Consider the following 14,160-nt stretch of genomic DNA (forward strand, 5'->3'; position numbering starts at 1 on the left):
CTGAGATTTTCTCTGTAAGGTGGATTCTGAAGGGTGCATTTTCACCATCCTGTGCAACACACTCCCACAGAATTTTAAGCAATTTCCCATCAAAGTCTATGTGACATCTAAGATTTTGCTTAGAATTTTGTGGGTCAGATCTCAGTCACTGGAGAGCTAATTTATCCTCTGCATCTATGTGTTAGGTTTAGCACAGCCGGGTGCTGGCCTGAGGCTAAGTGAGAGTTTGTCCCTGAGGGATCATCCAGGCCCCATCTCTTCAGGCAAGTTTGGAAAGCCCTCTAGGAACCACTCAGGCATCGTCTCAGCATTCCAAGATGAGTTCCCTGAGCTATAGATCCCTTACTACAGGTCACTGGCAAGAGCAATGTGAGGAGCTGCTGCCTTCTTCCACCTCTCCCCCCATATCTAAGTTTATAAAAAGCCCAGGGCTGTATGCCTGGATGGCCATTTCCCTCACAGGGTCACCTGCTCACGTGATGTGGCACTGACCATTTCCCACCAGGGAGCAGTCCCAGACTTTCTCCCCACTAATGAAACTGCATGAATGAAAAATCTCTCTTTTGCTCTCTCCCCTGACTCTAACATTATCTCCTTAGATTTCCTGAGAACACTCTGAAATCTGATCTCACAACACCAAGACACAGGAACTGAAGCAGCAGCTGCAATAATGAGAGTCACAGGCAGGAGAGGCAGCCATTTTCCCCCTTCACCTGACTCTCTCCTGCAGTGCTAGGTCTCCCAAACCTGCTTAACACAAGCCCAGAGAATGTTCCAGAAGGCAATCTCTCCCTTTCCTTTTACACCTTCTGAACCACTGCATACACTTTATCTCAATCTGCCAAATCAAATCATGCACACCTTGGGATATTACTGCAGAACAGAAGGGAGGAGATAGTTTAAGTTTCTGCATACAGAAGCTCCTGAGCTTGCTAGCTGGCGATATTCCACCGCTCTGTGGCCTGGCTTTGAAACTTGTCCTTAGGCTTGGCTTTGCTAACTACAGATTTTGTTTTTTGGGGTTTTTTTTGTTTTGTTTTGTTTTTTTAAAGATTTATTCATTTTATTACAGCCAGATATACACAGAGGAGGAGAGACAGAGAGGAAGATCTTCCATCCGATGATTCACTCCCCAAGTGAGCCGCAACGGGCCGATGCGCGCCAATCCAAAGCCCGGAACCTGGAACCTCTTCCGGGTCTCCCACGCGGGTGCATGGTCCCAAAGCATTGGGCCGTCCTCAACTGCTTTCCCAGGCCACAAGCAGGGAGCTGGATGGGAAGTGGAGCTGCCGGGTTTAGAACCGGCGCCCATATGGGATCTCGGGGCTTTCAAGGTGAGGACTTTAGCTGCTGGGCCACGCCACCGGGCCCCAGATTTTGTTTTGTGTCAATACCCTAGAAAGTTTCTGTTCCAAGACTCCCAGTTCATTCACACCTTGCTCATTCCATTTAAAGCTGCATTATCTATCTGTATTTATTTATTTATTTATTTATTTATTTATTTATTTATTTATTTATTTAGGGAATCTCCTCTGGCATTTTTTATGCATGATGGAAACTTCCCTAATAGTTTTTCTACAAACAGTAAAGTAATAAGGAAAATATTCCATCTGTCTTCTCTTTGTTGGTTTAGCCCAAAGATCTGTTTGACCTAAATTCTCTCTCTTTTTCCTTTTTTTCATCTGCTGACCTCCAATTATATTTAGAATATCTCAACATTTCTGTGTTATAACCTCAAAATCTCATGACTTTTTAAAGATTTATTTGTATTTATTTCGAATGCAGAGTTAGAGTGGGAAGAGACAAAAAGAATCTTCACTAAGTCAGCTCATTCTCCAATGGCCCAGAAAGGCCGTTGCGTGGACCGGGCTTTTGCTAGCACAGTCGAGATGTTCTTTCAGAACTGGGAATTGTGGAACTCTGCTGGTGTGGCACACAGCACAATATATCATCCTGAAGCAACATAAACATGAAAAAATATTCTGGATAAGCTTATACGAAGAGATCATGAAGTAATTGCTCTAACATTTCAGCTGTTTCCTTGTGAATGCCAATGAACATTCAGTATTAAACCTGAAGTTTATTGTTTATAACCAAAAATGATTGACCCATCAATGAGAACAGAGTCATCCATGGTCATATTTTGGGCAGTTTTCACTAATAACAAAAAAAATTATTTGGACTAATCTAACTGCAATGAAAAATTCTATTAAATGTAATTTTAAAGTAAAAACCTATCACACAATTAAGAAAGAATCAAAGCTTGATGTTGTTCTTGTGGATGACACAGGACCCTGTAGCGAATTCCTGGCTGAGTCACTTTACTGCTCTTGCTTTACAGTGTCTCTTTCACATCCTGCTATATATTCGAGAATTGGGGTGCAGGACTTCTGTTTCCTGATTTCTCTCTGTCTCATTTTCCATCATAACTATTCAATAAAATAGCATTCATAGACAGGGCGAAGATGATTAATTTTAGTTTTCAATATTTAACAAGTAGAAGGGGATCAGCTTTGCAGTGAAGTTACAGACAAGTCATAGTTTCAATTGGTGATTTGACATCCTAATCACCCTTGGCATTAGGGCTGAACTTATATTGAATATAAAGTCAGAGAAATCATTTTTATAAGTGAAATGATAACAGGAAACTGTAAAGATAGTCTATCAACCTCACAAACACATTGAGAGGTTTACTTTATAAGGCCAGTTGCCCCTGTGTACTCATCAAATGCTTGTTCCTGTACTCAAGGAATACCACAGTTCTGTCAACTGAACCACAAGACACTTTTCAGAACAGTTATATGTTTATTTTAGCAAATCTGAATCCACACTACATCAGTAATATAAAACCTCAGTAAAACTCTTGATGGACCTTGAAATGTAGGAATAATTATCTATGAATGTATGACTGTCAGAAGAAAAAACGTACTAAGGAAACTATTTCTCATTATAATTCATTTCCTTCTGTGAGGGCTGAGAAGTTTTTCTCTAAGTACTGCAATCACAAGCCTTCACAGTGATTGAAAATAGGTCTCAGGCCCGGTGCGAAAGCGTAATGGTTAAGGTCCTCGCCTTGTTTGCCAGGACCCCATATGTTCGCCAGTTCTAATCCCAGCGGCCCTGCTTCCCATCCAGCTCCCTGCTTGTGGCCTGGGAAAGCAGTCAAGGATGGCCCAAAGCTTTGGGGTCCTGCACCCACATGGGAGACCCAGAAGAGCTCCTGGCTCCTGGCTTCAGATTGGCTCAGTTCCAGCCGTTGCGGCCACTTGGGGAGTGAACCATCGGATGGGAGATCTTTCTCTCTGTCTCTCCTCCTCTGTATATCCACCCTTCCAATTAGAATAAATAAATTTTAAAAGAAGAAAATATGTCTCTATCACAGATATAGAAAACTTAATTTGAATTTTCTATGGCATATATATATGTATAAGTATATATATATATATATATATATATATATACCAATCATATGAATATGCTATAAAATACTATTGAAAAAGATTATACAAATTTTGTTTTTAAATTGCATCTTTCCAATAATTAACACATGAACCAAATTGCGGGTGAGGATATGTCTTACCTTGAGCATTTCGGGAAGTTTTCCAATTGCTATTTAAAATTTTATGTGGTTAATGAGTAAATTCACATTGTAGCTGCTAGAAGTTTGTCTCTAGTCCCATATAATATACAGGGCACATGAGAGTCAGGGACTGGCCTGGTGGATTATACAATGTAGAATGAGTGTCTCTGGAAAACGGGCTGCATGAATATGGTACACTACCCATTACCTTAAATCATTCTTTCATTTAAATTATTACAGAATGAAACATGCATTTATTTTCCATTAAAGCCATGTAGTCTCATTGCTCATTCGTGTGCATACTTTGACTTGTAAAAGTTACATTTTAGCCACAAGAATAGTTCCCTTTTATATAACCAAAAGCCAAGGCAGTAACAGTTGGAACACAGGCTTCACCTTCTGCTGAAATGTCTGCCAGGTAGATTTCAGTTCTGCTGCTGCTGCAGTTCAGCTGCCACTTCAGCGCTGTGGGATGTGGAAAGGTGTTGGTGTGGCCGATGGATTTCAGTCACTGGATCAATATGAAGACCATCCTGGATGAACTCGTGCAGAGGGGACATGAGGTGACTGTTCTCAGACCTTCAGTTTCTGTTCTGCTGTTAAGTTTGGGAATTTCCCTGCATCAATGTCCAAAGATGAATATGAGAAGTATTTCAAAGAATAAATCAGGAAACATATTTATGAGATGGCTATTATTCATTTTGAAAATATTTTTCAGAACTTCAAAAAATGGCACATGAAGAATCTGATTTTTGCAAACTATGTGTAGAGATGCAATTTTGAACCAGAAATTGTGATAAAGCTGAAAGAATCGAGGTTTGATGTTATTTTTGCAGATGCCCTGTGTCCCTGTGGTGAGCTGCTGGCTGAGCTACTGAAAGTCCGCTTTCTGTACACACACCGCCTCTTTCCAGGCTACACGTATGAAACATACAGTGGAGGACTTTTGTTCCCTCATTTCTACCTGTCTAATATCAAGTCAGAATTAACTGGTAAAATGACATTCATTGAGAGAGTGAAAAATATGTTGTATGTGTTTTATTTTGATTTTTGGTTCCAAACTTAATGAGAAGAAATGAGATCATTTTTCCAGTGAAGTACTGGGTAAGTCATGTTTTCATTAGATAATGCCACATGCTGGCTATTTGTACTTTTGAGGTGACCTTGTATGCATATCAAATCATGCAAAAAAATGTCTTTTTTTAAAATGCTTATTTTTATTTGAAAGGCAGCTTTACAGAGAGAAGGAAAGACAAGAGATGGAAATATCTTCCATTACCTGTTTCACTGCACAAATGGCTGCAATGTGCAGGTCTGAGATGACCTGAAGCTAGAAGTCAGGATCTTCCATGTTTACCATGCCAGTGCAGAGTCCCTTTGTCTCTGGCTAGCTTATGCCCCTTTCCCACGCCATTAGCAGGGAGCTGGATCTGATGTGCAGCAGCGTGCGCATGCACCTGTGCCCACATGAAATCATGGCATTTTCAGGTGGAGAATTACACTGTTGGTCTAATGTGTTGACCCCAGAAACTTGTCTTCTAAAAGAATAATGAGTGAATGAAATCATAAAATAATGTGGCAGTGCCCAGCGCTATGTCTTAGTTGTTAAGTTTTCACCTTTCAAGGGTTGGTATCCTATATGTACATAAGTTCATATCTCAGCTATTCCTGTTTCACTCCAGCTCCTTATTTTGATCTTGAAAAGCAGTAGAAGATGATTCCAAGCCTTGGAATCCTGAATCCACATTGGAGACTCAAAATAAGTTCCTGGCTGTTGGCTTTGGATTGGCTCAGTCCTAGTTGTTGAAGCCATTTTTGAGAATGAAGCGGCAGAATTGAAGTTTTTGTTTGTTTGTTTGTTTTTGTCTAGTCTTCTATGTGCAAATATCCCTCTCAGACAAAAAATAAATAGATCTTAAAAAAGAAAATCACGCTGGACTAGTGGCTAAAGTCCTCGCCTTCTCTGTGCCGGGATCCCATATGAGTTCCGGTTCTCATCCTGGCAGCCCTGCTTCCCATCCAGCTCCTGCTTGTCGCCTAGGAAAGCAGATAAGGAAAGCCCAAAGCCTTTGGACCCTGCACCCATGTGGGAGACCCGGAAGAAGCTCCTGGCTCCTGCTTCAGATTGGTACAGCTCTGGCTGTTGCAATCACTTGGAGAGTGAATCATCAGATGGAAGCTCTTCCTCTCTGTCTCTCCTCCTCTCTGTATATCTGACTTTGTAATAAAAAATAAATAAATCTTTAAAAAAAAAAGAAAATAATGCAGCAAGCTCCATATGCTACAGAAACCTAAGATTGTAGGTCAACTAACAACTGATAATTTTCCCTCATATAAAATATTTCAAGAATTTATAAAGCCCCAAAATAAATCAATGAAGATTTTTCTTAGCAATTACGTATCCTTTTGCCTAATCTTAGTTCGTCTTAAAGAAAAGTGCTCTTTAGCCAAAGAACCATGATGAAGGTGGTCTGGGAACTAACTTATGTATTTTTATACTTTTTGTTTGTTTTTTTTGTTATGTTATATTTAGAACTTACCTTATTTCATTACATCACTTAATAAAATCCTATCACAATTGAGATATGTGGTATTTATATCTCAGAAACAGAAGCCAATAAGTTGAGCTTTGAAGTATTTATTCTTTTTTTTTTCTAACAAGATCTATCAATTCATCTGCTCTCAGAACCACAATCTGGAACACTAGTCAGCCAAAAAGAGGAATGAAATACTGTGTTTTACAAAATGATTCAATGGTAGACTTTTACACTTAGCAAAATAATCTAATCCCAAAGTAACCAACATATGACTTCCTGATCTGTTGAACTTAAAATCAGAATTTTATACAAGAAGAGTATTTATTTTTTCTTCTATAGGAATGAAAATTGCATTTAAAATTTGTTTAGGAATGGAAATTATATTTAAAATTTGTTTAGAATTTAGTGTTACACTATTGTGAAGAAGTATTTATTTTTTTGTCTACTTGCTATTTATTAGATTATTTACCAAAGACAGACTTACTGAAAGTTGGTAATTGTGACAAATTTAAAATAAAATAAAAAATGAGTTACTTTGGTAGTTTTTGAGAGAAAATTAACACTTATATAAAAGTAGACTCTCTTACTTTAAGAAATGCTTATGAAAGTGGATACCCTGAGGAGAGTTATAGCTGTAGCACTGTTCCCCAATGTTCCTGTTATGTATATCTATATGCTGTCATTTTTATTTTATTCTTTTTAATTAAATTTTTATTTTTGGTGATGTTTACATAGCTAATCAAGGTGGGAAGGATGAAGAGTTAGGGGAAAGTGAGTGAGACTATTGTTTCCAGACTTTTCTTTTTCTTTTTCCTGTATCTGGGGTAGGGATGGGACTTGATAAGGGGAGAAGTCACACCAGCCCACTACCCAGGGATTGGGAATGGCCACCCAATACATACATGCCATATGAAAATAAAATCAGTACATCAAAAGTATAGGTGCACTTCTATGGTTGGTGTGAAGTTGTTCAGATAGTCAAAGTTTAGAAGTGAGTGAAAAGAGACCCTAAACAATGGCATACTAATTAGGAAGAGGAGATGGAAAGGAGATGGAAGAGGAAAAGGAGGAAGTAGCGGAAGGGAAGGATGAAGAGGAAGAGGAAGATGAGAAAGACTTAGAGAAAAGAGGAAGAAATGAAGGAAGGGAAGATAGAGCACAGAAAAAAAAGAAAAAATTTGTTATTTTAGGGCAACATTTATAAATCTGGCAGATGTTACATTAAATAAACGTTACAGTAAATGAACTAGATAGAGAAAACAGTGTGTGGACTGGGACAGACTGGGCAATGTGTACAAAGTGACAACCACATAAACAAAATAAACTCTGTTCGTTTGCACAACAGAGAAATAAATTCTGTAATCCTGAGCTATAGAGTGACTGGAGTTACCAGTTAGATATCATGTATGCCATCATGATTAGAAAATGGGTAAATGCATTTTTTTATTCTCTCCAGATAGATATGTCAAATGCATGAAGGCATAGTTATGCCCATTCTGATATTTGATCAATATACAATAGAGATACAATATACAATCTGAGTAAGAAATGACCCAATGATACAAATTGATGTTTTCAAAAGAAGCAATACAAATGTCCAAAAAATATATGAAAAATTTTCAGTAGCTCTAACCCAGAAGGAAATGTAAATAAAGAACAAGATTAACTGTTACCACACAACTTACATTGAATATTAGCAAAAAAGACAAAAATTAAGAAATGCTTTCATTTTAGAATTGGAGTCATTATATAATAATATCCCTTTCATTCTTGCTGTTGTATTCATTGTAGTGATTTTAACATTGTGCAATAGAGGATTCCGAGTCTCAAAAATTTTATATATACATTTCTATATATTCTAGGTTATATAGAGTTGCAATGTTTTATTTTTAAGACTTATTTTTAATTGAAAACGCATACACATGGGAAAGGAGACGCAGAAAGGGAAGGAATCGCGATCTGCTGACTCACTCACAAATAGCCATAACGGTCGAAGGAGAACCGATTTGAGGCCAGGAACCCAGAGGTTCTTTCAGGACTCTCACCTGAGTTCAGAGTTCCAAGAATCTGAGCCATTCTCTGCTGCTTTGCCAGGCTACAAGCTGAGAACTAAAGTGGAAGTGAAACGACTTGGATATGAACACACCCATATAGAATGCCGGCACTAAAAGATGCAAGATTGGAATGTTAAGAAATGTTGCCAGCCACAAAGCATTCCAAAAGTAATTGCTGTGTGCTGACTTTAAAACTTTTGAAACTACACTGTAAGTTATTTAATTATATAGTTAAAATATGTGGATTTTATGGTGTGTGGTTACTATGTCAACAAAATATTTTCACAAGTAACAGAGGGTATAAAGCATATTGAAGATATACTGGTCCACGGGCATTATCACTTCATTTCTATTTCAGAACAAAAAGACATAAGGACTTTGCAGTATCCAGTTGCAGTATAAATGCTGTTGACACTATTCCAGAAACTTCTATGTAAAATAAGTGAAATGGACATGCAAAGTAATCAGCTGTTATATCCACACTTCACACACCCATTTACAATAGGGATCAAACTCAGTTTCCTTTCTCTGTTATCCGGGTACTCTGATTGCTCATACTTTGACCTGTGGAAGTTATATTTTAACCACAAGAATAGTTCCCTTTTATATAGCCAAAAGCCAAGGCAGTAACAGTTGGAACACAGGCTTCACCTTCTGCTGAAATGTCTGCCAGGTGGATTTCAGTTCTGCTGCTGCTACAGCTCAGCTGCCACTTCAGCGCTGTGGGATGCGGAAAGGTGTTGGTGTGGCCGATGGATTTCAGTCACTGGATCAATATGAAGACCATCCTGGATGAACTCGTGCAGAGGGGACATGAGGTGACTGTTCTCAAATCTTCAGCTTCTGTTCTGCTTGATCACAATGAATCTTCAGCTATTAAGTATGAGACTTTTCCTGTATCAACACCCAAAGATGTGTATGAGAAGGCTTTCTCAAATGATCTAATGAAACATGTTTATGAATTACATAAATATTCATTTTGGAATTTTCTTTCAAAACTTCAACAAATACAATATGAAATTTCTGATTTTTTTCAAATTATATGTAGAGATGCAGTTTTGAACAAGGAACTTGTGACAAAGCTGAAAGAATCGAGGTTTGATGTTATTTTTGCAGATACCCTGTGTCCCTGTGGTGAGCTGCTGGCTGAGCTACTGAAAGTCCCCTTTCTGTACACACACCGCCTCTTTCCAGGCTACACGTATGAAAAGTACAGTGGAGGATTTTTGCTTCCCCCTTCCTATGTGCCTATTACCATGTCAGAATTAACTGATAAAATGACATTCATGCAGAGAGTGAAAAATATGCTGTATGTGCTTTATTTTGATTTTTGGTTTCAATTTTTCAATGAGAAGAAATGGGATCAATTTTACAGTGAAGTGCTTGGTAAGTCTTGTTTTTATTGGATATCACCAAATCCTTCTTGTATTTTGGTTGGAACTTAGTATGATATCAAATAATAGAAATGTGAACTCTTTGTTTCTCTGTTCTTTTGGGTTTTTTTTTTCAGATATATTTTATTTTGTTTAAAAAGCAGTTTTATAGAGAGACAGAAAAAAACCTTTATCCACTGTGCTTCAGACCCCAATGGTGAAGCCCAATGCTCAGTCATTCTGAAACTAGGAGCCATGAGCTCTTGATCTAAATCGCTCACATTGGTGAATTTGCCCAAGACTTGGGCAACTTCCATTGCTTTTCTAGGCCAGAAGGAGGGAGCTCAATGGAAGTGGAGCATCCAGATCATGAACCGGCACCCAAATGGGATGGTAGTGATTGAAGGTGGAGGATTAACCTGTTGTGCTACCATGCCAGCCCCAGAAATTTGTCTTCTAAAAATTTAGTGAGAGGATAACCATGTAAGACAACCTGGCCAACTCAAAATGCTACAGAAAAACTGAGATTATCAATCAGTTAGTACCTGATCGCATTTACAGAGAGCCTTCTGAGAAGTCATAAACACAACAGCAAAGAAATGAAGACTTATCTGAGCAATAATGCATCCACTGTTCTATACCTCTTATTTTATCTTGGAGAGAAAGAGAGAGACAGAGAAAGACAGAGAGACAGAGAGAGAGACTTAGTGCAATGATGAATGTAGATAGGTAGTTTGGGAAATATTATTTCTTTTTTTCTCTTTTTAAAATTTTTTTTTGTCATTATATAAAAATGTGTGTGTGTGTGTGTGTGTGTGTGTGTGTGTGTGTGTTGTGTGTCTAACAAAGTCAAAGTGCTATGGAACAAATTCCATGCATTTCATATAGGCAGCTTCAAGGGCTAAAGTAACTATCTAAATAGCACTGAGAAACTGGCTTCCCCTACGTGAACTAGTTTCCTTATTTAGAACTTACACTATTTTATTACATTACCGTATGAATGTATTCACAGTTGGGACATGTAGTTTTTAAATCTCAAATTAAGTAAGACACAGGAAATCCAAAAATCTGACCTTGGGAATCATGATGAATTTTTTTTCACTGAGATCATTCAATTAATCTAACTTAATAATGAGAACCTGGAATACTACTCAACCATAAAATTGAATGAAAACTTGTCTTTTGCTACAAAATGATGCAATTTGAGACTTTCATGCTTAGTAAAATGATTCAGTTCCAAAAATACCAACATATTTTTTCTTGAATTATGATATCTAAAATCAGAATATTTTATGTAGAAAGCAGTTTATGTTATATTCTGTATCGGCAAAATTAAAAATTTGAGATTCATTTACAATTTATAGTCCTCTACTGTTATGAAACAGTGATTCTTTTATTTCACTACTTGTTATTTGTTGAATTGTTTATCTACTGACGTTTAACTGAGATTATATTATTTTAAAAATTTTAAAACAAAACAAGGAAAGAGGAAAGTGACTGCGTGCATGTGCAGAGTTGAGAGGGAAGGTGGGTAGAACGTATCACTTTACTCCTAAATCTGTATTGCAAAACACATAATTTCTACCTTTTAAAAATAAAATTAAATTTACTTTAAAATTACAATTTCTAAATATTGGCATGTAAAGCATTAGTATATAGTTTCTTTTAAAAAATGTATTCCCCTTAAGAGGAAAACATGTCACAAACTGAGAACAAAATAGATAAATAAATAAATAATCTCAGTTTCAAAATTTTGGGGAAATCGTTAGAGTTTGGATGTGTGGGAATCAGAACTCAAACCAGTGCCCATATAGTATGCCAGTATTTCAGCTGATAGCTTGACCTCCTACACCAAGTGCCAGCCCCAGTATCAAGCTTCTAAACAAAACAGTATCAAGCTTCTAAACAAAACGGGGAAATAGAGCACTTTGGAAAAGTTTTTTCCTGGGTATAGTAGGATCAATAAGGTGCAGATTTCGATATATGTTCCAATTACTATTAGTATTTTTATTGTGATTTGTTAATTTTTATTCCTTTAAAATTTTAGCTGACATACAGATTTATACATATTTATGGGGTGCCATGAGATATTTCTGTAGATGAACACACTACCTACTTACAAAGAAGGGTGAATATAGTTATCATTTCAAATCTTTAACACTTATTTATGATGAATCCCTGAAACCATGTGCATTAATTTTACCTATACACCTGTTATGTGTAATAAATACACAAACTTCTACTCTTGCTCAGCAATAATTCAAGACATACAAGTCAGCATTTTTTATTCTCCCTTGTTCTCTCCTAGTATCTGGGTCACATCATTATGTTTGTATTTTCTATGAGCTCATATTTTTGTATCTCTCCGTGAATGACATACTGTGACACTTGTCTTTTCAGTCTGGTTAACAGTGCTAAATCTAAGAATCCTGAGTATCCCCAAGCTAGTACAATAGAAAAGAATTCACTACTTTCTTTGGTAAATAGCACTGCAATCTATGAATATGTTATAATTTTCTTAGCAATTTATTGTTGGATAAACTTTTAATCTGTTTGAAGTTCTTGGTTATTCTTAGTGCTGCAATAAAGATGGGAGTGCAGATATAACATTGACGGATGGATTTCATTTCCATGGAAAAATATATAAATACACAAATATATTCTATGTACATGAATATCATGTGTGTACCCACTATTGGACTTGTGGGCTAATATACATTTGTCACTTTAGCAAGTGTTAGAGAGAAAATTGTTACCTGTGGAAATACAGACACTCTTACTCTAAAAACTGTTTATGAAAGTGAATTTACTGAGGGGATGATGGTTGTAGTGAGTTTTCACAATGTTCCTCTTATGTATGCACATATGTATCTGTATGCATATTAACATACACATATGAGTCATACTCACCTGACACTGTTACTTTCTTTCTCTCATTAGGAAGACCCACTAAACTGACTGAGTTAATGGGGAAAGCTGAAATGTGGCTCATCAGAACCTACTGGGACCTGGAATTTCCTCGCCCACTCTTACCAAATGTTGATTTTGTTGGAGGGCTCCACTGCAGACCTGCCAAACCCCTGCCTAAGGTAAACCTATTCCAGTTGTGTTTTTGTTCTGTTTACCTTTCAACTGAGGTAAAAATATTTCTGCATTCTTCACTCACACTGAATCTCAATTGTGTATTACGGGCAGTGGGACACAGTATCCTAACAATAAAAACTCCAGTTTTCTATTTGCGTAGCTATATAATTGCACTTTGTTATCAAGCAATGAGAATAAACTGATGGCTTTTGAACATAACGTCATTTAATTTTGGGTCTTTACTTGTCAACAAAGAAGAAAGCATCAGGGGTTTCATCAAGGAATTCTGTTAAATGATTGTGATGCCTCAACTTAAGTACTAGCTCTGAATAGCCTACATATAGACAAGTTCTGATTCCCAACACACTTGTTAAGTGTTACATGAAAGCATGAACAAGCTGTATAGATTGGATGATAAGTTTTATCAGATGTGTTCTGCTTAGAGCAAAACTACAAGAAGCTTTAGGACACATTCCCTGAGTACCATGCATCTCCACAGCACAATTGCCTGTGAGGACCAGCACAGGGGCAACCCACTGAGGTACAACAAAGACCATGCAGCTCTACCAAAAGCAAGTGTGTTACTGGATACATCATCAGACTGCCATTATTAGAACGGCAAAAATACTATGTTGCCACTTATGATGGTTCACTTCATGAAGGAAAAGAAAAACTTAATGATTAAGGAAAGTCCAATTAATGTAACCTTCTACTTGAAAGATTTTCTCCTCTGTGTTAAAAGAAATTGGCAGTGTCAGCAAGGCAGGAAAAAGGCTGGTTTTGGAGGAGGAAGAAAAGAATGGACACAGTTGAATTGTAGTGTTAGCAGTTGTTGTTGTCATTAAAATTGCCGACAGGATGAATCTGCTTCCATAAATATGAAGTTGGTTTAATTTATTTTAAAATATTATGTGTTGCGCAAATTACTTCCTTAATACAAACTATAATTTTACTTCTATGTATTTTTTAAAAGCAACTTATTTTATAAGATACAACAAGTGTCTGAAAAATGATTTGTTTTACATCATAATTAGGATTGATTTGATCATGGCATTTTACATACATCTGTCAAAACAAAACTGGCACAATCTAAACCTAGACACTTTTCATGTATGATTTAAAATAGTATTCATGCATGTGTACATACATTACTTATCAACAGAAAAAATGCATGTTGGGGGATCAGTGCTGCGGTGTAGTGAATAAGGCCAATCCCACTCTCTGTCTCCCTCTCTCTGAATAACTGGGTCATTCAGATGAACAGGTAATTTTTCAAAAAACGAAGATCAATAACATCATGAATTGAACACATGTCATTCTGCATGTGTGTCTGAAAATGTTCATGTGCTTATGTAGCGAACATAAGAGCCATCACATGCCAGTGGCCTTCTCTGGCCAGGTTCTTGGAACATTTTCTCTCAAAGACTTTTAATTTCTTCTGATATGTAGATGTTCTTTTCTCAGTTATCCAATCAAACAACAAATTTACTAATTCAGAATCCTGTTAAATTAATATAATAAGAATACACCAC

At 37.0% G+C, this 14,160-nt stretch overlaps 1 protein-coding gene across 4 annotated transcripts in view; it reads left to right on the top strand.

Moving 5' to 3' along the window:
• LOC101528508 (UDP-glucuronosyltransferase 2B17) overlaps positions 1-14,160 on the top strand; it is a 93,455-nt gene that overhangs the window by 52,779 nt on the left and 26,516 nt on the right. The window contains exons 1-2 of one of the 4 annotated variants that reach the window (XM_004596215.4): positions 8,819-9,557; positions 12,485-12,633. The exons of the other annotated variants lie outside the window; for them this stretch is intronic. Of the exons in view, the coding sequence (XP_004596272.2) occupies positions 8,834-9,557; positions 12,485-12,633 (873 nt within the window). The 5' untranslated portion in view covers positions 8,819-8,833. Of the gene's footprint in view, positions 1-8,818; positions 9,558-12,484; positions 12,634-14,160 lie in introns of those variants that run through there. 4 annotated transcript variants of the gene reach the window in all.

The sequence above is a fragment of the Ochotona princeps genome, chromosome 7 (genome assembly GCF_030435755.1).
Source record: "Ochotona princeps isolate mOchPri1 chromosome 7, mOchPri1.hap1, whole genome shotgun sequence".
Taxonomy (NCBI): Eukaryota; Metazoa; Chordata; class Mammalia; order Lagomorpha; family Ochotonidae; genus Ochotona; species Ochotona princeps.